The sequence below is a fragment of the Podarcis erhardii genome (genome assembly GCF_964252035.2).
Source record: "Podarcis erhardii genome assembly, chromosome: Z".
Taxonomy (NCBI): domain Eukaryota; kingdom Metazoa; phylum Chordata; class Lepidosauria; order Squamata; family Lacertidae; genus Podarcis; species Podarcis erhardii.
The window spans coordinates 25,688,373-25,714,111 of record NC_138504.1 but is presented as its reverse complement, the minus strand read 5'-3'; the positions used below and the strand labels follow the sequence as shown (position 1 = coordinate 25,714,111).

At 43.4% G+C, this 25,739-nt stretch overlaps 3 protein-coding genes across 9 annotated transcripts in view; 2 read left to right on the top strand and 1 right to left on the bottom strand.

The window, feature by feature from the left end:
- Positions 1 to 5,013, top strand: part of ACSL4 (acyl-CoA synthetase long chain family member 4) — an 83,526-nt gene extending 78,513 nt beyond the window's left edge. For all 6 annotated transcript variants that reach the window (XM_081847036.1, XM_081847032.1, XM_081847035.1 and 3 more), the window contains exon 16: positions 1,127 to 5,013. In XM_081847036.1, the coding sequence (XP_081703162.1) occupies positions 1,127 to 1,284 (158 nt within the window). In that variant the 3' untranslated portion in view covers positions 1,285 to 5,013. The remainder of the gene's footprint in view (positions 1 to 1,126) is intronic.
- Positions 5,014 to 6,631: 1,618 nt separating this feature from the next.
- Positions 6,632 to 14,341, top strand: KCNE5 (potassium voltage-gated channel subfamily E regulatory subunit 5). Its single transcript, XM_081847314.1, has one exon. It carries the CDS (start codon positions 11,217 to 11,219, stop codon positions 11,685 to 11,687), a length of 471 nt encoding a protein of 156 aa, XP_081703440.1. The 5' UTR covers positions 6,632 to 11,216; the 3' UTR covers positions 11,688 to 14,341.
- Positions 14,342 to 18,179: 3,838 nt separating this feature from the next.
- On the bottom strand, positions 18,180 to 24,808 carry NXT2 (nuclear transport factor 2 like export factor 2). 2 transcript variants are annotated; one of them, XM_081847316.1, is made up of 5 exons: positions 24,612 to 24,808; positions 23,645 to 23,731; positions 23,314 to 23,420; positions 22,434 to 22,578; positions 18,180 to 19,966 (listed from the first exon to the last, which is right to left on the bottom strand). In XM_081847316.1, the coding sequence occupies exons 3-5, from the start codon at positions 23,389 to 23,391 to the stop codon at positions 19,788 to 19,790; spliced, it is 402 nt and encodes a 133-aa protein (XP_081703442.1). In that variant the 5' UTR covers positions 23,392 to 23,420; positions 23,645 to 23,731; positions 24,612 to 24,808; the 3' UTR covers positions 18,180 to 19,787. The 2 variants fall into 2 exon arrangements, with proteins under 2 accessions (XP_081703442.1, XP_081703441.1); XM_081847315.1 differs by lacking the exon at positions 23,314 to 23,420 and having other exon boundaries at positions 24,612 to 24,805.
- Positions 24,809 to 25,739: the final 931 nt, after the last annotated feature.

Genomic DNA, 25,739 nt, shown 5'->3' with positions numbered 1-25,739 from the left:
TTACATTCTGGCAAAATCAATAGCCTTAATTTTATTTCAAAATTTATTTAAATGTCTTGTTATATTATAATGATAATTTAAAATTAAATATACTTATTGAGTTACATTCCTGCTCACACTTCAGAAAAGCAGCACATGAAGCTCTGCTTTCTTAAATTAATTTATACCATACTTTTCTATATTACCTTGAATTGATCCTGTAAACAAATTAGCAACCAGTGAAGATGTCTAAGGATTGGTATAATTTGATCTGATCCACTGGCCCTGGGCAAAAGCTTGGAAGTGCCATCATACCTCGGGTTAAAGTAGCTTCAGGTTGAGCATTTTCAGGTTGCGCTCCGCTGCGACCCAGAAGTAACGGAACACGTTACTTCCGGGTTTCGCCGCTCACGCAGGTGCTCAAAATGATGTCATGCGCAGAGGCGGCGAATCACGACACGCGCAGACATGGGTTGCGTTCTGCTCTGGATGCGAACGAGGCTCCGGAACGGATCCCGTTTGCATCCAGAGGTACCACTGTAAACAAAATGCTTTGGAGGTTTCTGTATTGAGTAACCAATATGCATATTTACATTTAAAAAAAACAAAAAACAAAAATTCATATAGTCTAGTCAGTTCCCTAGTGTTCCTTGGAAGATTTTTGGCAGGGGGTTGGACTCGATGGCCCTTGTGGTCTCTTCCAACTCTATGATTCTATAATTCTATGATTATCGGTGAGGGGTTCTTCAGTGAAATTAGCAGCAATGAGTGATGTTCACTTAAAAAAAAAAAAAACCTACTGCAATGTGCAGCTGCAGGAATGTCTTGGACATATTCTTAGTCACATGTGAGTAAAGCCCAACAGACTTGACCTGAAAATGCAGAATCTGCTTCAGTGCATGAGGTTTCCATGGCAGACATTCAGGAGAGCAGTGATGAACAAACATCTGTGGTAAGAGTTCCCTGAAGCTTGAAAATCAGTGTTGTTTCCTGTGTTAATCTAGGCAGTAAAAGCTCTCTCTTTACTAGACTTCACACAGTTGAATATTTTGTGCAGGCCATGTTCATGAGCTCACATCAGTTGAGTATTAAACCACTGTCATGTTTCCTAATCTCCATTTTTCACTCTCCCAAATTGATCCTGCAGTGAAACTTGAAAGATTTGAAATACCAGTCAAAGTGCGGTTAAGCCCAGAGCCCTGGACTCCAGAGACTGGGCTAGTCACAGATGCTTTCAAATTGAAAAGGAAAGAGCTGAAGAACCATTACCTCAACGACATTGAGCGAATGTATGGCGGTAAATAATCTCCAGACATCGGGAGTCAAGATGTTGTGCAGGATTCCTTCTAAAACAAAGCAACAAATGTCATTCCCCAAACGTTGGCTATAATTATAAATGGAGAAGTGGCATTTTGTGAAATGGATGAAAGCTACACTTCATTTTCAAGAAGGAACAGTACTGGCTTCCTGAACTGTACTTTCAAGATGCTGTCCAAATGACTGACCCACTGCCGTAGTTTCATTTGTTCACTCCCAGTAAATAATGGTTGTGTCCATATGAAACTCCCTCACTGGGTAAACCATTGTTTTTATCTTTTTATATTCTGGCTTCCCTTACTCATAAGGAATTAAATCATCTTTAATAATTTCACTATGATGATTTTCAAGTGGAGGAAAAAATGAGCTTGTATTTAATTTATGTGTTGTATATGGAAAAACTGAAGAAAGAGTAAGCAGAATGAAGCTTATACTTTCCAGAGTGCTGCTCATAAATCTGCAATCTCAGGTCCTTTGGTAGAGAAAGTAGTTTCTTTTAATTTGACTGTCATTATGTAGAGCTAAAAGACAGAAAAAGATGTTTCTCTCTTGAATGCTACTTTCACACAGCCAAAAACAGATCCACAATGATCCTAGCATGCATCTGCTTTGCACCATGTGTGTGTTTGGTAAACACACAGCAATTTAGTTTATTAAAATGTAACCGATCAGATTTTTTTGGAACAGAAATGTTACCACAGCGTACTGTGGGGGTTTTTTGATAGTTAACTGAATACACATTGAGTGCAGTTGGCCATAGTTTAGGCTCCTAAAAAGCACACTTTAGCTGTGTGGAAATACTCTGGAAGAAGAGACACCTGTGGTACTTTTTATGGTATTAAAGACCCAGTTTCGTTTTACCCTACACTGAATAACTGTAAAACTAGCTTCTGCCCTTTATTGATCACAGACCACATCATTCGGTTCATAAATTTAATGTGGACGGGGCAAAGAATGCACTACTGGTGAGATATTCCGCTTGCCAGTTTTTCAGTGTTTTTAGTGTCTAAAAGGGAAACAAGTACACTTCAGAGCTGATCCGTAATCCATATTCAGATGCATCCTATCTGCTCCTTAAGGGTTATGTCCTATACTATCACAAGGAGACTCCCCCTATTCAAACACCAAAGGATCTAAAAATCCTTTTCTAAATGACAAGTTTGTGATCTTTACCACCTCCAACACTACGCTGACTTCCAGTGATAATGCAGCATCCATAAATTTTCAGATCATTAGCACACTCCCTTTGAAATCAATGGGACTAAACAAGTTTGATGGCTACAGTAGTCTCTGTTTTCTTAAGCATTCACCTTTACTTACCAAGTATGGTGAATTGGGATCTCTGCCTGCTCTTCCAAGCACATCAACACCAGAAATTAAGTCCTATGGGTTTTTATGTTATTTTTTTCCCCTCTGAAAGGGCATTTCTATTTCTTTTAATACACCACACAAGTCATATGTAAAAGCTTAATTTTGTATTTGTGAGTGATGAATTTGGTCTTTGGAAGTTTTTGTTCGAGGATGTGTTTAAAGGGAAAATACTGTATTTAAAACTTCTGTTTTGTGAAAACGTTTGTTTAAAAACTGGAATTCTTGGTGTGTTGAGAAGAGAGTAAGGCAGCAACTCTCCTGTATTTTGTGTTTTGTGTACTGCATTCAGCTGTCTCTTACTTTTTCCCACCCCCTTGAGTTCATGCTCTGGACTTTTATATCCTTGCTAGCAGTTCACACTTGAATTAGAAATGCTGTAAGATGTGGCAATTCTTGATGCTGTTCTATTTTGCACTTTTTTCTTAATACCTTTTTATACATTGCTTCCAGTTTTGTACAGCTGTGACCCTTGATTGCAATGTGTCATACTTTGACTTGGCTCTAAAAATATTTATAAGATAGATTTCTTTTATTCATAATATTTAAGTGTGTATATTATGGTCAAAAGAAAACAATCCAGTATTGTTTCTAAATGATGAAGGGATTTTTGTATGAAATGTTATTCCTGTACTCAAGATTTGGGCAAGATTTCCTTCTATGAAGTGTATGTGTGGGTCAGTCAACCTTCAGAGCAACAACAAATCACGAGTTTCAGTTATTGTCAAACCTATTGAGCCATTGTTCTGGCCAGAACTAGCTGTTCTGTCTTTAAGGACCAATTTTAATTTTTGAGGCACAAGGATAGTTTAGACAATTTTTCAACCATCCTTCTCCCATCAAACCAGCACACTGCCAATTGAACTTGTCGAGTCCAATCTGAGGGCTGCTAATGTATGACGAGTCCTACATTGGGACCAGAAAAACGCCTCTTGGTAGTTCCTCACTAAACACATACACTTGTTTACATAAACAGGAAATCCTTTCACTATTGATTAGTGACCCCCCCCCCATGAGCTCATTGTTGAAGTCTACTATATTCAGTATGTGATAAAAATTGCTCTTTCTTAGACACAAATTTGCTATATTGACTTTGTCAAACACGACAAATCTTTAAACAACAAATGTATGGAGTTAATAGCTGTTGTGTGCTTTTAAATCTTAACAGCAGCTTGTAGTGTTTGTTTAGAATGCACTGAGTATATCTCTGACCTATATAGTCTCTTTGCTCTGGTGTTAATGTGGCCTTTATTGACTAACCTCATTTTTGGTATTCATGAAGATATACTTTTAAAAGTTCCCACTGTGAAAGTCTCGCAGTTTTCTCCCACAGCTTAAGACTCATCATAGTTGTTTTTGTTTTGTTTTTTAAAAAAGTCAAGTCCATATAAGATTCACATGACTTTCTATTCCATAAAATACATTTACAGCACAATCCTTTACATTTCTATCCAGGAGTAAGTCCCATTGAGTTCAATGGAACTTACCTGCAGGCAAGTGAATATAGCCTTAACTAGGTTATGCAGCCCCTGCAGCTTACATCCTATGTAATTACTATAGACAAACTAGTGAGGGAACACATTCTGTGGAACTCATTTGTTTCCAGTTTTCTAACCTCCATAATTTGAATCCCTGCATACCAGTACACTTTCCCAGCAGCTATAGATGGACTGTTACATAATTTTTAGATATCGCCTACATTTTCATATCTTTGTCTTGGAATGAAAAATATTCTAGGGCTTTAGCAAGAAACTGCAGAGAGATAAACAAGAGTGTGGTTTTTTTTCCCCCTTTTAGGGAACCTAAAGTAGGCAGAGCCCAGGTGATGGTACTACAAATAGAGGCCCCCCTGTATCCAATGCATCTAAGGCTATGATTTGCATGAAACAGTAAGCCAAGCTTTAGCAAAGTACTTTTTCCTGCTGTGCCAAACTAAACCAAGATTTGGTTTAACCATGTCAGCTGAATTGATGTTTAAGTTCTCTCACTAACCACAAGCTAAAGTCAGGGTTGTTCTTGGGTATAGCTTGCTGTTACCGCAAGAGCTTAAATACAAGTCCCCCAGTTGGGACAACACACTAAGCCAAGCCTTGGCTTAGCTTGGCCTATATAGAAAATAGTAGATGGGAACAAAGCAGCCGCTTGCTTCTCTGCAGGAGGCTGCACATTTACGTAGTCTTGCGAAACTTGTTTGGCTTACTATGTTGCGCAAACCAGGTCAGTCGCTGATTGGAAGGCTCCTTTTTGTCACTGGAAAAAGTATGAAATAAGCCCTAAAATCTTCCTAAATTGATGCTGGGATAGCTGGGAAGTGAGAGTAGACATCAATAAATTTGTCAGTTGAGTTGAGGTTTGTGGCTGATTTGTCTGTTCTTTGCTCTTTCTTTGCTTTTTTATTAGATTCTCCTTTTAAAAAAATACACCACTCTTCAGCCAGAGGCTTCTAGAGCACTGCATTATAGAAAGTTTTCAAGAGTGAAAACTAGCTCTAAGTGGCTCTTAAAGAACTAGCTTGTAAAAAAAAACCTTGATATCAATTAATTAGGCACTAAGTCACCAAATTTCAGATCAATTTTCTTTCCCATGTGTGAAAATATAACTGGAATATGCACGTTTTTAAGGAACTAGCATTTGCCTGTTTCAAGGCAAGGTTTTGTGGAGAGCACATACTGGCTTTTACTCAGATCAGTCAGTAAAATGTGGCTATTACAGAGAATAAAGCTTGAGAGAGGCCCTGGTTGGTGTTACTGAGATGACATCTTAATAGTTCATATTTAATAAAAAAAAGTTTAACTATGGGGCTGCCTTTGAAAAGGAGGACTGAAAGAAAGAACATAATCAAATACCCTTGCTTGCCTTTAATTGCCAGCTATGACAAAAAATATTAACTTTCAGCTATGTCATTGTGTTCCCCATAATTAGATTTGCACTGCCTCAGTGCTTGAACAGGAAATAAGCCAAAGCAAACCACCTTATACATCCAAAGATTTGCCAAAACAAATGAAACTGCTTAGTATTGTCTGAAAACACATTATTCTGGCTATAGACATGTGAGTTACTAAGAAATGTTGGCTGATCATTTTATGGGTGGTTTCTGGCTACTGCGAAGAAAACCGCATGCATTCACAAAATGTTATAAAACAAGACAGGTTACTCTCTGAGGTCCCATTAGAAGTTGCTGAAGGCAAAGATGTATGCTTGCACCACATGGTAATTCTAGCTGTGAGCCAAAATTTAAAGAAGACATAACAGAAATTGGGGATTAGATCACTGGACACCTATGAAGGCTCCACCATTGTAGGGTGATACACTACTGATCACTGGAGCTTGCATATTTTCCTCGATTAGAGGAGAAGGCAAAGTAACGTCTACATGCCTTATTTGCTCTCTCGGTACTGTTGATTAGGCCCACAGGGGGAAGCAAGTAAATGGACAGTGAACAGGCTGGAAGCCACTAAGGAGACCCCCCCCCAAAAAAAAATTCCAACAACCTGGAACCAGCACTACTGAGTGGCACAGGTAGGGCAAAGTGGGGTTAGTAGGTTTGCCTATGCCATAGAACTATATACCTGCCTACTTGTACAGGGGCTGTGGTTGTGTTAGTTCCAGCCTTGTTTTGAAGCAGGGAGCCTCATGCACTCCTGGAGGTGCACTGTATTTTAGAACCCAAATTTTCCAGGATTCTATAATTTGGGAAACTTCCATGTGTACAGGGGCATCCTCACTTCAGATTACTTTGCACAAGTTGAAGGACAATAAGAATAGCAGTGGGGGATGGAGTTAGCACCTTAATCCCTGTCGGAGATCAGCAAACTTTTCCAGCAGGGGACCGGTCCACTGTCCCTCAGAACTTGTGGGGGGCCAGACTATATTTTTTGGAAGGGGGGGGGGAATCAACAAATTCCTATGCCCCACAAATAACCCAGAAATGCATTTTAAATAAAAGGACACATTCTACTCATGTAAAAACACGCTGATTCCTGGACTGTCTGCGGGCCGAATTGAGAAGGTGATTGGGCCTGATCCAGCCCCCAGGCCTTAGTTTGCCTACCCATGCTGTAGACCCTGCTCATGTGTTTACTTGAATACCTAAAGAGTTTTTGCCATTTTGCACTAGTTGGGCACTAGCACACTGAGGATTTGAGGTGGGGGTATTAAACACCTGTTTCCGTGATGTGATGATCAGCTTATGTGAGCATTGGGACCAAGAGACCGAGCACAAATCAGCAAAGTTCTGTGTTTCTGCCAAAAACCAGGAGACCTTAAGACTAGCTACTCTCAGCCCCAGGTTTGCAATATGAGGATGTTGCCACCTAACTTGCGGAATTATTGCGGGGATTTCAACCACCTAATGCATATGGAACTGAAGTTGACACTCCCACAGAACCAAGATGCCCCAGTGTAGCCACTGCTATTATAGCATATAAACTCAGAACTGAATTCTTAACATTACTGTGATTATGCCAGCCTTTATTGGTCCTTCCTATTGCAAAAGAAAATACAATAGTATTTGTGGAGAAGAAATATAGAGGTTTTTGGAAGTGGAGAATATAGGGCTAATGAGGGCATTTGATTTAATATTATGGAAGGAAAAAAGCTACTGGTAACTCCTGGCTACATGCTGAAGTCCAAAATTTGATCACCCTACCCACCCAGCAACTGATACTCTTAGTTTGGATCCAAAGATAAGGATGTTCATGGAAGGAAAGTTTCCTGCCCCCTCCTCTTCATCCTGCCGCCCCCTGTGACCCCCACAAATCTCTGAAGGGTTAGGGAACCCTCTTGAACAATATGTGATGGAGGCACAGACCCAGCCAATGTGGCAGATGGTGGTTGCAGCACAACAGGCCCCACAACAGTTTCTGGGTCAGCATAGGTATGCCAGGTCCCACTGGCTGACACTATTTGCAAATGTTTTTGTTGGCATGGCTGAGCAGCAAGACATCTAATGTCATTTTCTACAACAAAATGGTGCTTACTCCCAAGTATATTTGTGTATCATAAAGACAGCAGAAGCAAAGTCCCAATTTATTCCTACAACCATGATGGTGCCGTGATTTAAGTGAGTTCTTAAAGTCAAAACCACCTGTTCATATACGTCTTTTTTATTTATGGTATTTTTCAGCCATCCATTTGTCCTAAAGGAATACAGAGCTCCACAAGCTGCCCCTTGTTAAGAACAGGTGCCAATGCAGTTGTGGTCTGAGCCTTTTTTGGTCATTCTGCTGCATTGCTCTGTGCATGGAGGAACTGTGAGTTGGCTGATGGAGAACAGATCTAGCCGCTTTCAGCTCAGCAAGTCCCAACCTTCAAATTTCTCCCATATATTAGCAAAAGGGAAACTAAAGGAAAGAGAAAGCAAGATCTAGAATTAGAAGTGCATGCCACAGGTTTCTGCTTAAGGGCTCGTTAATGCCTTCACACAAACAGCTCTTACCTTAGCCCAGCCTTACCAGGTCTTAAGAGCTTTGAGAACGTAAAGAAGAAAAGTCACTTGATTCAGGGATGGTCCACATATATATTGGCCTGTTCCGACCTCTTTTTCTTAATGGTGACATGGACCATTCATAATGTAGGGATATTCTTCACAACTGTGAGCAGGACAGTGGGGTGGGGTAAGTGAAAACAAGTTACAACAATTAATTTTAATGCTGTTGACTGCTCCTGTTCAGGCTGCACAGAAAAAAGGCATTTTGGTTCGTGAAATTCGTTCTGATCATGCAAATAAAATATAACTGATAGAATTGTACAGGTTGTGGGATTACTGTGTTAAAACAGTCAAGATCCAAGGATCCCCTGGTATGCACTTCCAGATGGTGGAGACGTCAGGCACCATCTTGCCACCCAGGCATCTTCACTTGGTCACAAGTGGCCAATAGCTAGGTGCAAAATGTGTCTGGCGCCTGGCTAATTTTGAAATCTGGTGATCAATAAAATGACTCCAGGCAGCCCACAAGCAGGGATGCAAGATCTGTGGCCCTCCAGAAGTTGCTGAACTACAGCTTCTATCACCCCCAACCTCAGGCTATGCTGGCTGGCGATGATGGGAGAGCCACAGGTTCCCCACTGCTGACTTAAAAGCAGTAGTCCTCACCTACTGTATATCTGCCACAAACTGGTGTTCAGCCTTGCTGTGCCATAGTGAGTGGTAAACTGCTAACTTGTCCCATAACTAATAGTCAAGGACAGATAGTCAAATATTTAGTAATATGAAGGAGAACTTCCTTTCGTCTCTCCAGTAGCTACAGCAAGTAGTTTGAGGGAAGCTCTTCCCAAGGCCTTACAAGGCAAAAGTTTACGGGTGAAACAAGGATTCGATCCAGCTTGGTGATTGTGAGTCTTAAACATTCCAGATGAATTAACACAGAGGATAGCTCTGGGTTTTAAAATGTCCTATGTATGTCACGCAACCTTTATTATTTACTTCATGTATGCATAGCCTACCCAAAAGCATCTAGGTGACTTCGTTAAAAGCAACTGCAATAGCAATGCATTTCCTCCCGAAACAAAAACAAATCACAAACAGCCAACAACAAAAATCCCTCTTAAAGCTCAAATGTGGATAAATTGCCAAAGCCACATTCAAAGCTCTGACAACCCCAATAAATATTTAGCCACCACCTGAGGTGGGCAGGGGGTGGGGAGAATAACAGTGTTTAGTTTTTTACAGTCACCTTGAGAATTGCAGCACACATATACCAGCAAAAAGAAATAAGGGGAAAAGTCTCCTGCTTCCCAGGATTCTAATGTATGTCTTAATTTGGACAGTTTGACCTGAGGAGAGAGAGTATTGTGCTTAAAACAAAGAGTAAAGGTATCCGTGTTGACAGCTAAGAAAAATTCCAAAATCCCTACTAGGGCAGTACTTTTATTAGACCAACCAATGTAACACAAAATATTGTGTGTATTTTCTGACCAGTGTGGCTAATAACCGCTTGGGCAAAAAGGGAGATTTAGATTGTAGAAAATGGCGAAATGCAGTGGTTCCTCTGCATTGCGAGTCCAAGTTGCCCCCCCCCCATCATTTAAAAAAAAGCCCAGAGATGGAAGAGTATCCTGTGGTGATGCTTGGCAGTTGAGACTTTAAGTGCATGAAACTTCAAGCCTGCCTTCCACATGCACCAGGAAACAGTGTCAGAGCACAAATTCTACATGGGGAAGGTCCCTTTGGATAGGGTTGCCATATTTCAGTCATTCCTGACACCCACAAAATTGTTAAGAGTCCATCCACATCTGGAGGGCCACAGGCTCCCCAACACTGGTGTAGGCCAGTGTTTCCCAACCTCTGGATGATGGCATGCAGGTGAGTTGCAAAACTCACACAAGTGAGTCATGAGCTTTATAAACAAACCCTAAATAAGAATGGTTTGTAATCCTTGACTGGTATGATGGGCTTTTTTGTTCATGTATTATAATGCTGCATTAGCACTTGCAAATGAATGTCACAAACCTCCAATTCTTGCATTTCAACCTTGGAAACTGCTGTCTGGTGGCTGGCAGCAGAGAAGATCCAAGGTCCAAAATGTAATGTGATAATAAACTGATGGGCCACCATACCAAGTAAATTGGGACTTGTGGGTTGTCATAGCAAAAAACTTGGGAGCCACTAGTGCAAACATTGCTTGGCCTGACAGACAAATAGTCTGAACTGCAGCTTCCTATGGGTGTCCCTGTGTCCCATCTGGTTTTGGCCCTTCCGAAACCACAGCAACTGCAAGCCTCACTCGCAGAGATCATGGGTGCCACCCCTCACTCCCAGGGCCTTGGTCATACAGCTTGTTCCATTTTCCAGAGAGTGGTTCTGAGGCTGGTGGGAGTTGTGGTCCAAATCATCTGGAAGGCACCAGCTTGGAAAAGGCTGCACAGAAATTTTCTCAAGCATCATTGTGCACATTTATGGAAAGCAACAAGAAGAGACCCAGTAAGGATGCCCTTGCCCCTCGCTTTTCATCTGCACCACCAGAATTAAAGCAAAGTTTTAGACTTAGCAAAACGATGATGACAGCTAAACCTTTTTTTAAAAAAACAACAACAAACTGATGGATCCATACCCCCCAACACAATTCGCTGAGCGTGATAGGTAAGGGGGGGCTCAGATCTCAAAGCAGCAGCACCCCCAAAAAATTCAAAGACACCTTCCCATATTTCAGTTCATGGGCGAGTGGGCGGGATGGGGGGTGGGGGCAGACCACTGGCAATATCATAAGGCAGCCAGACTCCAGGATTGCCAGTTAAGGAACAAAGAAGCTTTTTAGAGGCGGAGAGACTCTCCCCCCCTGCCCATCCCCCTTGGAGAGTTCTGGGTGGCCGGCGGCCGAGAGAGGGGGAGAGGCAGGCGCCCCCTGCTTTCTCCCGCAAGGGGGTGGGGTGGGGTAGGCTGCAGACGCCTTTGTCCCTCCAGCGCCAGGCGAGAAGCAGATGGCCGAGGCGTGAGAGGCCAGCAGGCAACGGCTGTGTTGCTGCTGGGCGGGCGGTGCGCGCCTGCAAGGAAAGGGGCGCGGAGCAAGGAGGCCAAAAGGGACCAGAGGCTAGCAAGCGTGCCAAGGCGGCGGATGCAGGGTCCGATGAACTGCAGCGAAAGCCTCCGAATCCAGGTCCTCCTGAGCCGGCTCTGGCAGGAGCTGCACGGCGGCGGCGGCGCTGCTCCCAATGCCATCCGCAGAGGCAGCAGCCCCCTCGACGACTCACTCCCGGCGCCAAGCCAGGCGACAGCGTCGGGCAGCAAAGCGGGCGCAGACGACGCTTACCTGTACATCTTGCTCATCATGATATTCTACGGCTGCCTGGCCGGGGGTCTGATCCTGGCCTACACGCGCTCCAGGAAGCTGGAGTCCAAGCACGACCCTTACCACTTGTACATCGAGAGCGACTGGACGGCGAGAGCGGGAAGCCTGGGAAGGGGTGCAGGAGGACCAGGAGCGAAGCTGGCGGTGGCGGCCGGGGAGCCTAGCCTGGGCGAGGGGATGCCGGCGGCTGCCGGGGGGGAGAGGGGGAGCAGCGGCGACGACAGCGAGCATCTGTGAGAGAGCGGGAAGGCTCCGGAGGAGGATCGGATCGGCCCACCCCAAATCTGAAGAAGTGCTCTCGGGGGTGGGGGGTGCGGTCCGCTCAAAGGCTGGAATTCTGAACTGCGACCTGCGCCTCTCAGCTCGGCGGGGGCAAAGAAACAACAACAAAAATTAACCAAGAAGCTTCATTTGCCCCACGAGGAAGCCGCGTGCAAGCTTTGAATGGGGAGGCAGATGGCGCTAGGCAAAAAGACGGTTCGGTGCTCAGCGTTGTAATTAGTCTTAAGCGGAGGGAGCGTTGTGCTGTGCAGGTATATATAGGTATTTACACCAGCGGTGCAGAACCTGTCCCGTCCCCGTCCCCCCGGATGTTCCCACTAAGACTTCCAGCTCCTATGATTCTTCCGGGGTAGCCATGTGCTTTAAATGCATCTGGGGGAAACTTAGGTTCTCCATCTCCAGATTAGACTGTGCTGACTGCAAAACAAATCAGTGGACACATATGCCAGAGGCCATGTGGTGGTGGAGTTAACCGTGGGATGCTCTCTCCCTTAGAGAACACAAGTCACCAGGACTGGGATCCATCTCTGGCTCTGTTTGGAAGACAGACAGGTTTATTGGTTCCCTTGGGAGCTTGCAGGACTTAAAAGTCTGCCTGCACACCATACATTTAAAGCACATTCCGCTGCCCACAACCCAAAAGAATCCTGGGAACTGTAATTTGTTAAGGGTGTGAAGATAAGATTCTTTCAGGGTGGTGGGCACTGGAATGTGCTTTATATTGTGCAGGCAGCCCTGTGATGGAGAGGATTTCATATAAAGTATCTGTAGCTGTTTTGCTGCTTAACCTCCATTTTGATGATGGGTTTCCAATTAAAAGGTGCCCACCACCCTGGAAAGGAGAGGATAATTTATCTTCAAAATATCATGTTACAATGAGCTTTGGCTGTGAACACACAAACCCTGACATTCAAGCAAATACTTTTCTGGGGCCCTGAGTTCCAAGCTTCTCTCCCCACCGCAACAGCCCCCTGCAACCCTCAGCAGCTGCACAGCCCATCAATAGTCCTAAGAGGAGGGGTGCTGGCCAGGGAAACAAAGAGAGCAAGCCATGCGGGTTGGAAGGGTGTGTGTGTTGAGGTTGGAGACCTGGTATGACACCGCTTTGGATTTTAACAGCACAAACCTTTTGTTCTCTTTAATTGCCCCCAGAGGAAGAGAGGACCCCCTGCCCCAGAAATGAATACCAGTGCCTCTACTTTTCAGTAGGGGTGGTGGGCTACCTCCAGTCTTGCATGCTCTGCCATTTTCTCTTCAGCTGGAAAGTGTTCTGGATCTCTTGACACAGCCTTAAACAACCTGGGGTCCTCCGGGTGTTTTGGACTACAACACCTATCAAGAACAGTCAGTAGAACCAGGTTGGGAAAGGCTGGCCTGCATCAAGAATACCATTAGGTATCAGGCAAGATTTCCCTCCCAAGCTTTTAACCTCTGGTGTACGTTTGATCATTTTTTAGGTGTCATTTTTTTAAAAAACAACAACCCCCAAACCCCCTTTCTTATGCTTTTTATAGTGTTTGTATTAAATATCACAAACTATCCTGAAAATTTTGAATTAAAGAGCAGCAAAGTAATGTTTTAAATAATAAAAAATGCTAGGTCCTGTTGCCAACATCTATATGGAATTGTCTTCTTCCCGGTGTAGATTGCCATATTTCAAAAAGTAAAAACCAGGACACCCCAAAATTGCTTTTTTATATACCAGTGGGAAGATTTTAAAACAATGAACTTGCCTTCAAATGCAATGTAACTGAGGAATGAATGTCTTCTGCTGACTTCTGTGACTTTCTTAGTGTCTACAATCTCTCTCAATGTGTTCAATGGGGTATATGTGTGTGTGTATAGAGAGAAGAGTAAACCCCATTGAACTCAGTGGGACTAACCTCTAGGTAGACATTTATAGAATTGCACTCTAAGGCTGCAATCCTAAATACTTATTAACACATTGAGACTTACCTTTGAATAACGTGCATAGGATTGCACTATAAGTTAGTTGTGCTGAAGACCCATTAAAATCAATTGTGACTTATCAAATTTGTTTGAATAAGATTTAAGTGCAACTAACTTAATCTGGCTCCAGTTCAGTGATAATAAATGACAGTTGTAATTTGCGGTTACTGGGAAGCAAAAACATTTGGCTGACAGCAGGGACCTGTTATAGTCTCTCTTAGGTATTTTACTGGTTGACCTTAAACTTCAGCCTAAGTCCACTATCAACAGAATTTTGCAGCTCCACAGTGATAATAAACGACTACGGTATTTATTATCCTTGTAAACGATGGTCATTTTCAGTAACAGGGAATTTTCTGTTCCTTTGATAAAGGTCCAACATGTCAAACACTGCAGTGCATTTAGAAATGAAGCAAGCGAGTGCTTGTTTGTTCCTGTCGAGAGAATAATAATCTGAAATGGATTAATATTTTGCCTGTTGTGTTCATGGACTTTGGAGCAATTTTATACCCATGTATAGACTTTGATACACTTCATGTGTAGACCTTGATACACCTAGCAACTGCATGTATTTGGGAGATGGGAGTGTTTATATTTCCAGTGTTTTGTTTTTTCTACCTTGATTTAGATTAATATACCATTTCTGTGACTTTTTCTAATTACTGTATTTGTGACAAGTTACTGCAATGATTAGCTTTCCACTACATTTCCGAGGGGCAGACTTCACGTGCCCCTAATTTTGTTGTCATGGTTCACTCTTGTCCTACCTGCATTTGGGACTTGATGTCCTGCATAAAAACATAAGAGCCTGCTGGATCAGGCCAATGCCCCATCTAGTCCAGCATCCTGTTCTCACAGTGACCAACCAGATGCCTGTGGTGAACCCACATGCAGGATTCATGCACTAGAGCACTCTTTCCTCCCATGGTTTCCAGTAACTTGCATTCAAAAGCATTGCTGTGGAGGCAGAGCATAGCTATTGTGGCTAGTAGCCACTGGATAACCTCTTTGAATTTGTTTAGCCCTTGTCTAGCATCAAGAGAATAGGGGCAGTAGCAGCTGTGAGTGAGCAATTGACTAAGCCCCAGTTCCCTCTACTGTTAAAAGAAAGTACTAGACATCAAGGTTTCAAGAATGACATTTTGCCAGGGTGGGTAATCTGATTTTCCTGTCCGTAGGCCATATTTCCACATACGTTACAACAGCCACATGCATCGTAACATAGTTCTAAGGCCGAGCTATAATGAAGTGGGGCAGGCAGGAAGAAGGTGGCGTAAAATGGGGCATGGCAAAAGCAAAATAGGCAGAATTTAGGAGACATCAAGGAAGGTAGAGCTGGGCTGGGTGAAGATTTAGGACAAGTGAGGAAGCAGGTGGTGTAAAGAAGGGTGAGCCATGGCAAAGGAAGGCAAAGAAAAAGCAAGTTAGCTGGAGAGACCCTTCTATGAATGTAGCACCTCTTTATAGTCATGTTTCAGTCCACATTCCCACAATTTGGTGAGACTCTTGTATATGTAAAAGCTTCTGGATGGAAAGATTTCTCTAATACAGTGTCTTTCAGAAAGAACATTTTTGAAAGGCAAATTATATAGTCCTGAGATTCGGAGGAATCTCTCCATATGGATATGTAATTACTTTTTTTATAATTTTGCATTGTAAAAACCAAATAAAAAATGATTTCAAAAGAAAGGCAAATTATATTAATGGGCCTCACACCATTCTTCAGTTGCATATCCTTTGAAGCTTCTGTAAAGTAAAAAATAATTTAATTCCAATGCCATACATTTATGGTTGAAAGTATGCATAAGGTTTATGTACATTTTTTTAAAAAAGATTACAGCATACCCAGGGGCATTCTACTTTATCACATAGGACTCCTGCTAATACAAAGACAAATGCCTGCACAATGAAACATCAGGAAGAATAAATCACATGCAAATGCACATGTCTTTGTCAAATGTTTTTGAGTTAGCAGTAAAGCATTATGCGGTAAATATTCTTTTTTTAACAGCCTACAAATTGAACAAGAAAAACACTGTTACAATGCTGTGATTGAACAAGAAAAACACTGTTACTATAGACTAAGAACTAGATAAAATTTCACAGTTGTCTGAGGTGTCACTCATCATCTGAGCCAAACAGTCCAATTCTACACACAGAATTATTCTGAAGGCTGCACAAAAAGCCATCCCAAAATATTGATTAATCACAAGAGGAGGCTTTGTCTTTCAGATGGTTCAGACAGGCCATCCACAGACAATGTTTTTCTCCCCACTATATAAGGTGTAAGGCACTTGAGGGGGGCTCTTTCTCAGGAGAGGCTGCCCAACACTATTTACTGCATAACATGGGATTCCATCACTTCATCTATGAACAGAGGCTTACTGCCTTTCAGCAAATGTGTGTCTTTTGCCGCAACCTCGTCCACATTGAGCAATTCATCTCACCCATCACCCTGTTCATACATTGAAACCTTGGATGAAATAGGATAGCCATACATTCGGAATTTGGACAAAACTAAAAAAGTACCACAACTTTTGTGTCCAGATTTTCACTTTTTGAAATATAGCAACCCTAGGATGAAGGAGTTGCTGGGTCATTCTGGTTAGCCCAGCCCTCTTGCCAATGAAACAACCACTCACCACAATGGCTTTTTATGCAAAGGCTGTGTGAAATAAATAATAATAATAATAATAATAATAATAATAATAATAATAATAATAATAATATTTTATTTATACCCCGCCCTCCCCAGTCAAGACCAGCCTCAGGGCGGCTAACATCAGGTATAAAAACAATTGATTAAAATACAACTTAAAAACAGGATTAAAATACAACTTAAAATGCAGCCTCATTTCAGTGGAAGCCCAGATCAAAAACTGTTTGGGGGAGGAAACGTCAAATCTTCACCAAGGCCAACTATCCAGACTGGTCCTATGTTGGCCAGAAAAAAGCCAGGGAAGTCCCCAAATAGGGGTTCCATCACAGAAGGAAAAGGAAAGGTGGGGGGATCAGGCTGATTCCAAGCTAAAGGCCAGGCAGAACAGCTCTGTCTTACAGGCCCTGCAAAAAGAAATCAGATCCCGCAGGCCCCTGGTCTCATGAGACAGAGCATTCCACCAGGCCGGAGCCAGTGTTGAAAAGGCCCTGGCCCTGGTTGAGGCTAATCTGACTTCCTTAGGGCCCGGGACCTCTAGGTTGTTGCTATTTATGGACCTTGAGGCTCTCCGTGGGGCATACCGGGAGAGGCAGTCCCGTAGGTACGAGGGTCCTAGGCCACAAAGGGCTTTAAAGGTTAAAACCAGCACCTTAAACCTGACCCTGTACTCCACCGGGAGCCAGTGCAGCTGGAAAAGCACTGGGTGAATGTGGTCCCGCGGCAAGGACCCCGTAAAGAGCCTCGCCGCGGCATTCTGCACCTGCTGGAGTTTCTGGAACAACTTCAAGTGCAGCCCTGCGTAGAGCGAGTTACAGTAATCAAGCCAGGAGGTGACTGTCACATGGATCACTGTGGCCAAATCAGGGCAGGAAAGGTAAGGGACCAACTGTTTGATACGGCGGAGATGGAAAAATGCCACCTTTGCAGTAGCTGCACCCTGTGCCTCCATGGAGAGGGAGGCGTTGAAGGTTACACCCAAACTCAAAGGGCCCCACACATTTGTACCATCAAACACACACAAGTACAATTCCACATGATAAGAAAACCCAATTGGCCTAGGGTTCTACCTTGTGTGGAGCCCAAAATGAGTATGCAGATACTCATATAGGACTCATTCACACAAACCACCACGTGGCTGGCGTTTGTGGCATCATCAAGAGGGATGGCTAACTTGTGTAACCCAGTGAAATAGCCTTACGTGTTTTCAATATATAGAGGCCAAAGGATGACACCCACCTACACCCATGTGCTAATGAACCCCTACAGTGTGGGTATGGCAGTAGCATGAGACAAGAATTCTCCAACATTTTCACCCCCCCAAAACCATAAAAATCTATTTTTACTGCTTCTGAGGCAACCTCCCATCCAACCAGTCTAGGGAACCTCCTACTAACAGTGCTTCAGTCTTACCTGGATTGAGCTTCAATTTGTTGGCTCTTACCCAGTCCGTTACTGAGGCAAGACAATGGTCAAGTACAACCACTGCCTCACCGGCAGGTGTAAAGGCAGTATGCTGAGCTTGGTTGCTGGCAACGTACTCCGGAGTTTCATGTAGATGTTAAACAGCATGGGGGATAAAATTGAACCCTGAGAAACCCCACACTGAAGGCTCCAAGGTGAAGAACTTCCCAAGCATCACTCCCTTGAAACGACCACACAAGTACAACTGGAACCACCACAAAGGAGTGCCACCCACCCCCAATTTGTGTTGGCATGCACCGGCCGGTGTACTGGGCGAACTCCAGTCCTTGGTGCAGCATGAATCTCCAACCCGAGCTTCAGAAGCTAGGGCACGCTACTCAGCAGAGTAAACGCCGCGCAAACAGAAGAGGCAGGAGTTGTTGTGTGAGCATATTTACAAGCAGTTTATTCAGCGTACATCAGGGCAAAAGGAAACATGTCTAATCTCCTTCGTGTCCAAAGCAAGAAAACTAAAGCAAAAGCAATACACAAACGGAAGTTCCCAGCATACTGTGCTGGAGTGTAAACAGATATGTGACATACAACAATCATGCCTGTTCCTTAAGGTGGAACAGAATATTCCAACAATTTGGACAGCTGCTCCAGGATACCATGAGGTCAAGAATTAACAAGGAGACATTTTCCGTCTCTCTCCTAACAGTGGTCATCATACAGGGTGACCAAAACAGTTCCTATGACAAAACTGGGCCTAAATCCCAATTGAAATGTATACAGAAAATCAGTTTCCTCCAAGAGCACCTGGATCTGATCTGTGGCCACCCACTCCAGGGCCTTGCCTAAGGGGAGATTAGGAACTGGCCAATAGTTTTTCTGAGTCCTTAGATTTTCCGAGTTCAGTGAGGGTTTCTTAAGGAGTGGCTTTCTTAAGGAGTGGCCTCCTTCAAGCAGGCAGGGACCACCCTCTCTTGCAAGGAGACATTAATCACCTCCCTGGTCCAGCCACCTGGCTCCTCCCTGCTAGTTTTTATCATCCAAGATGAACTAAGTTCCAGAATGCAAATGGCCGTCCTGATCAATCCAAGCACCTTGTCTACATTCTCGATCCTTACCAACTGAAACTCATCCAACACAACAGGACTAGACAGTGCTCTGGACACTCCTTGGTCACCTCTGCTGTAACAGCAGAGTTAAGATCCTGGTGGATGCAAGCAGTTTAATTATTTGCAAAGCTAAGTGTCTATGATGCATTCCAGCTCAAGTATTTTCATGGGGAAACCAATATTTAAAGGTGGATGAGGGTAGATGCAAAATGTAACCAAGTTTTAATATGCTTGGAGCAATCACCATTGGGCGTAACTCTGCTACAAAAGAGTCAAAATCTCTCTTCCAACCCCCCCCCCTTTAAAAAAATAATATATATTTTTTATGTAGCCAGTTAAATGGTTACATACAAACTCAACAAATCATAGATAAAACAGCACAAAGCAACATAGTGTATCAAAAGCAGTTCCAAAGCAGCTAAAAAAAATAGCCTCAGGGTGTTGAGGTCTTCCTAATAACTCTCCAATAGCTTCCTTTACTAGAAATACATGGAAGCCCAGAGACAATTATCATTCTCCTTCACACAATCTTCTCCCAGCTGTACTTATTTGCACCAAGATTTTCAGATTCTAGGAAGACTTCAAGTTAGTCAGGATCTGCATCCTCACCTTGTTGTTACAGCTATTTTAATTTCTCACCAAAACAAATACAACTTGTGACAGAAGGTGCCTGTATACAATGTGTATGAATGAGTCATCAATGCAAGTAAACCATAAGAGTATTTTCCTATATTGATTTAAATACCGAAGCCACAGACCAGCATTCTTAAATAAGTAAGTTTGATTTTTGCTGTTCTGAAGTTGGTAATTCCTGGCAAGAGGAAGTTTCTTTCAAAGAGAAGGTACATTCTCACATCCAGAGTACGACCATCCTGAAAGCCAATTATCTTGTCCAGAGGAAGCATAGCCAACTGCTGCTGCCCACTAATTAGGGCAGTCCTGGAAGCGGAAGCAGTCACTCGCAATCTTCCACACTGTGTTGTTGTTTGTGGTTTGTGCTGTTAACAAGAAGTTCTGATTGAAGTACTGCTGCTTGCTCCCATCAAATTTGACAGACCCACATGTCACAACAAGGATGGTGTTATGGTTCAGAGTGGCTTGCTCTAAAGAAAGAAACAGAACAGAAGATATTAAGGCATGCCAGTATATCACAAGCCTACGTTTATACAAAACTGCTATCAGGCATTTCAAAGTTATTGCTTCTTCCTCCTCTTTCTAATTAAAACACCTGTAAAATGCAACCAACAATACAGTCAGTATTATAGTGCAAACGTGAAACAGGTATGCGCATGTGTGTGAAGCTCAAGAAGTATTAGTAAGTTCATCTTGTTATTATACTGTTTAACCCTAGGATGGCTAACCTGTGGCCCTCCATGTATTGTTGGACTCTCATTTCCCAGCATAGCCAAAAGTCAGGGATGACAAGAGAGTCATTGGTGCCACAACTTACCCACCAATGGTTTAGTCCAAGGTGCCACTTTACAATGTTCTATGGGTGTCTAGAAAGCAGCTTCTACCAAGTCAGAATATTGGTCCACCTAGCTCAGTGTTGTCTACACTGAGTGGCAGCAGCTCTCCAGGATTTCAGACAGGGATTCTATCCCAGTACCATCTTGAGAGGCTGGAGGCTGAATCTGGGACCTTCGGTGTGCAAAGCAGATGCTCTGCCACTGAGATATGCCTCTTCTCTAACTTGCCAACTAGCAAACTCTCACCACCATTATTCGTTATTTCATTTTCAATATGTATATATCCAATAACAATACTTCTGTTGATAGTTTAGAAGTAAAAATTAAAACCATAAAATACAAAAATGCAACATGAAAACAGAATCTACAAAAATAGCAATAATTTCAGTGCTATTTTTCGCCATCCTGACTATGTTTTGCTTGTTACTATGCTATGCACACTTGTTTTATAGAAGCGAGTCATGGGCAACTTACACCTGCTAGGAGCAAAGCCGCAATGCCTTTCACTTGTGTTGCATCAGGTAGATTTTGGGCATCACATGGCAGGGCAGAGTCTCAAACAAAGATGTGCTCTCCCAAGCCCACATTCCTAGCATGCTCACATTTCTGTTTCAGAAATATCCACACTAGTTTAGTCAGCTACACAGAATGGAAGATGGCAGGATCCCTAAGGATGTGCTCCAAGTGGAGCTGGCTTCACGGACTAGGCCTGCTGGCAGACTGACTCTGTGTTACAAAGATGTCTGCAAATGTGACATGGAGGCTGGGGTTGCCACTGTATGGCAATCCCTTACAGACAATTGCAATGCCTGGAGACAGACAGTCAGGCTGTGTGTCCACAGCAGTGACCAGAGGATGAATGGCCACTGAAAGGAGCACAAAGAGAAGAAATGCCACGGTGCACCTGCAGCAGCAAAACCAAACGTCTTCATCTGCCCTACTGGACTCTACAGCCAAAGAGGGGGGTTTAACTCTCCAGTGGTTTGACTTTACCCCCAAAGGTGAGCTCTTCAATTATCTCCCTAGACAGATGGATGCTAACATTGTAAACCGCCCCGTGACCCTCAGATGAAGGACAGTATAGAAATGTAATTTTAAAAATTAAAAATATGAAATAAGTTGGGCAAAGGACTGTCCAAAGAGGTGACTTACAGGAAACTCAAATTAAACCTTAAGGCTTCTAAAAACAATTATATTCAGGTTATGTCCACACCAGCACTCTTTCTACAGTTCATAGGATTTTGCTCTGTCCTGTCCAGCATCCTTTAAGGTGGGATAGGAAATGATGTTCTAAAAAGCATACTGTCTAACAAGACAATGACTTGTTCCCAACAACAGCATACAAATCAATATGGCCAATCTGACACAACACCACCCTTCCACACACATACAAACAAACAAACAAACAAACAAACCATACTGCAGCCAACTGAACGCAACCAACCAAGCTCTGGACTCTCCAATCTCTCACAATGCCAATAAAAATCAATAACTATATAAATAAAGGACCTACCCATGAAATGCTGACACAAAAATCTTGCACAATAGAATGAAAAGACCACTATCCCCCCAACCCTCTCCCTCCTTCTTTTTCTCTCCTGTTCCCCCTAAGTCTGTGACAATAGTGTCTCATACCAAACGTAAGCAAACTGTGAAAAAGACTCTATGAGTTGAAAGTGGAGACACTATATGTACTTTTCCTTGTTTATTTGTTTTGTATCACAAAAAATATTTAATAAGCACGTTTTTAAAGCATGTTGTCACACTTTTTGCACTAGTTTTCTGCTTGAGGTACGAAGATCAGCACAAATAGGAACAAAGCTGTTCCTCGCAACCTTTTCCAAAAGACCATCAGGGACACTATGGATGCTTTTCCATTTCTACAATTTTTTGGAAGAATATGCAGAAACGTCACAAGAACAGAGTGGGTAGACATAATTTAACCACATAATTCAGAAACGCAAAGAAACAACTGAAATTTCTGAAACTGGGATGATTGCAAGTTACATAATGTGAAAAGGTTAAATAATTCTGCTTACATATTTAGAATCAAGCTATCTTCCCTGATTTGTGGGCTACACTGTTTGACAAGGCATCTTACCATGAACAGGCTGGCAATCAAATGTGGTAACTTGAAAATCACTTGAAGGCAACATTTCAAAGAATTCTGCAAGTGCTGCTTGCCCAGATACTGCATTCCCATTCCAAACCAGGGTCGCTTTGTCCAGGTAGAGTTTGGTCAACACCTGAGAAACATTAGGAAGCATTACATGAAATCCAAAGGGAAACTGTGCTTTAATTACAGCACCCCTTCCTATATAGGTTGCTGCATCCAGATACAGTATTTACAATTTCGCCTTTCCTTTAGGGTTTTTTATTTTTTAAAAAATATGTAAGGCTTTTTAAAGAAGTCCCCCCACAAAATGCACAGAGATGCATTAAAGTCTTGCAATTAACACACCCAAATCAAAGCACCAAGTATAGGATGTGGGAGACCTTGCTTGGCAGCAGTACAGTGGAAAAGGAACTAAGTATCTTAGCTGGTCACGTTCTAAGTATGAGCAAGCAGCATGATGCACCTGCTAAAACAGTAAGAGAAACAACCTAACATTAAGAACTGTTTTAACAGCGAAATAGACTGTTTTGGGAGGCAATGAGTCTCCTTTGCTGGAGGTGTGTAAGCAGGGGTTGGACAGCCATCTGTTAGGGATGCAAGAAGTTGCACCCTGCATTGCAAATCCTACACTGAGCTGGGACTTGGTTTCCAAAGTCCCTTCCAATTCTTTGGTTCTATGTCTACAGAAAGGTGAGCCCCACTGAGTTCAAAGGGAGAAACACTCAGGTTAAGTAGCTACCATTTCATGTCAACTAACTGGAACTGCTCAGTCATTGCTTCTACACTTCCGTGTACCTGTTTGCACTATTTATAACACAATCCTATACATGTCTATTTAAACACCACTGCATTCAATAGGACTTACAGGCAAGTGGTATAGGATTGTAGCCTTTGGATGCAGTCCTTTACAGATATTCTCACAGAGTAAACTCCCACTGAACATATTTTTGAGTAAACATACAGAGGATCAAGCTGTTAAGAGATAGAAACAAATGACATGTGTTTGAAGGCTGTGTCCATGACAACATGGAATGATCTAATAATCTCAGCATGTACAAATATGTATATTAGCATGAATAATATCAGCACATACAACATCAAAACTCAAGATATGTACTTTGTGAAATGCAGTAAATAATTCTTCTAAAAAAACCAAACCCCACACCAAACACAAAAGCTGTTGGGAATCTACATACCCGTCTCCTTTTATCCATGGTTTCATAGTAAATATTTGCAAATTCTTCAGCAGCTCTGCAAGCTTGATCCACATAGGTTTTAAAGTTCTAAACATAAAAACACAGCTCAATGAAACCATTTTTGAAGGGTGTCAACAGTAAGGTAAAGATGTCAGATGCAGAGAAGGGAACTCCATTTTGTAAAGTTCTAATTGATTTCCTTTTTGTGACATACAAGAGCTAGTATGGCTAATGGATGGAAATCTCTTCCATAATTTTGCTTTGTTGTAATCCCTGCCCCAAAGCCATACAACTTTATATAAGTGACTGCCAGAAATGACCTATGACTATGATTTTGTCAACCATAATTACATGAAACAGTCCCAGACAGTATCAGCATAAACAGAGGAAGAGAAGCAGCAGTGAAGTTATGCCTTGAACTATGTCCTAGGAGAAAGGCGAAGGGATTGTTTCTTGGGGGGGGGGGGATGTGCTCCTGCACCATGAACTTTGTAGTGGGCCCTTCTTCCGTGATGGTCACCTAGGACCACATACTTGTTTGTTCCATCCCTCCCCATTCCATTCACATAAGAAGCCTGTAAGGTTAGGCTGAGAGGGAAAGAGAGCACACTAGTGGCCCGATATCTCCCAGTGGCCTCACAGCTGAAACTCTTGAACAAAGCAACCTCCAAGGATCCGACCTCATTTGCCATTGCCTCTGCAGCAGCGGAAGCCTGGCAATACATTCCTTGGAAGCCGGTTCTTTCGCCCGAGGAGGTGGCCTCACATAGCCTCATGGGCCGGCCCTCCACTTAGGATGTCGCATGTGTCCCTCCCTCGCTTATTAACACAACGAACCCGGTTAGGCAGGCAGAGGCTAGGCCTCCCTAAGAGCTACGCGGCAGGGCGACCTGAACCCACGTCCTCCGTCTCAGGGGCCGACACTCTAACCACTGCCCCGCGCTACCTCCTCAGCTTCCACTCTTACCACAGATGTAGTAGCCATGTGGGCCACGTCCCTCGAGGACTGAGGTAGAGAAGTGAGAGGCCAGGCTCGCCTTAGGGGCAACCTGCTCCTCTGGAGGAAGCACGCACAGGGGCTGGCTGGAAGAGAAGCGCGAACAGTCAAGACGGACCCAGGAGACAGGGAGACAGGTAGGCGGAAACGGAAGCGCGGTCTCCCAGGAAGGCGTTAGTTCCGCCATAGAGTTGCCGAGGCCTAGAGCGGCACCGCTCTAGGAAGAGATCCTGGCAAACGGGTAGCTTCATGCGTCGGCCAGAACTTCCGGCCGCCTGTCGCCATGGCGACGAATGACAGGCCTTCCGCTGCGTGTGGGCTCTTCCCCCCCCCCCGTGTTCCGGTTTAGCGTAACTCTTTCTCCCGCCCCCTCCGCCACGTGCTTTTCCTGCTGCTTAGCATTGCAGGATCCACCAGCTTCACTCCAGAAAGGCAGTCTGGCATAGTGATTAGGGCGAGGGTGGTGAGTCTGCGGTGTTGGCTGGGCTGATGGGAACTGGAGCCCAGCCACATCTGGAGCGCCAAATGTTGGCAAACCATGCATTAAAAAGAAACATATGCAAAGAATCCTGGGAACCTAAAGTGCTGCAGTTCCCAGCACGTGGGAAACTATAAAGTTCTCGGGATTCTTTGAAGAGGAATGTGCCTAAATGTAGGGCGTGTGCTCAGTCTAATCCTTAGTCGACCGTGTGCGGCATGAGGCTTTTTTACTCTGTGAGTGAGCCCGCCGCTTCCTCTCCGCCGAATTTCACCTCGCAGGGCTGTTGTTGTGGGGATAAAAAGGAAAGAGAAGGAACCAAGTGTGTATGTAAATGTAACACATATATAAATGTGCATGAAATTACACTCCTGGTCACCTATTGCCACCACAAAATGTATAAATGTATAGCGACAAACTTCTACTGGGCCTCAGCTGAATGTCCAGGACCTTTGTAGGAAGACTGAGCAATATGTTATTTCGGCGTCCACAACTCTTTAGCGGCTCATGCAATATCTCCCTTTTATCTTTTATCTTTTAAATTCCAAAGAGCTAGATCTGCCTGCAGATATGGAAAATTCCACCTTCTTTTTCTGTTATGGTGCTAAGTGGGGATGCAG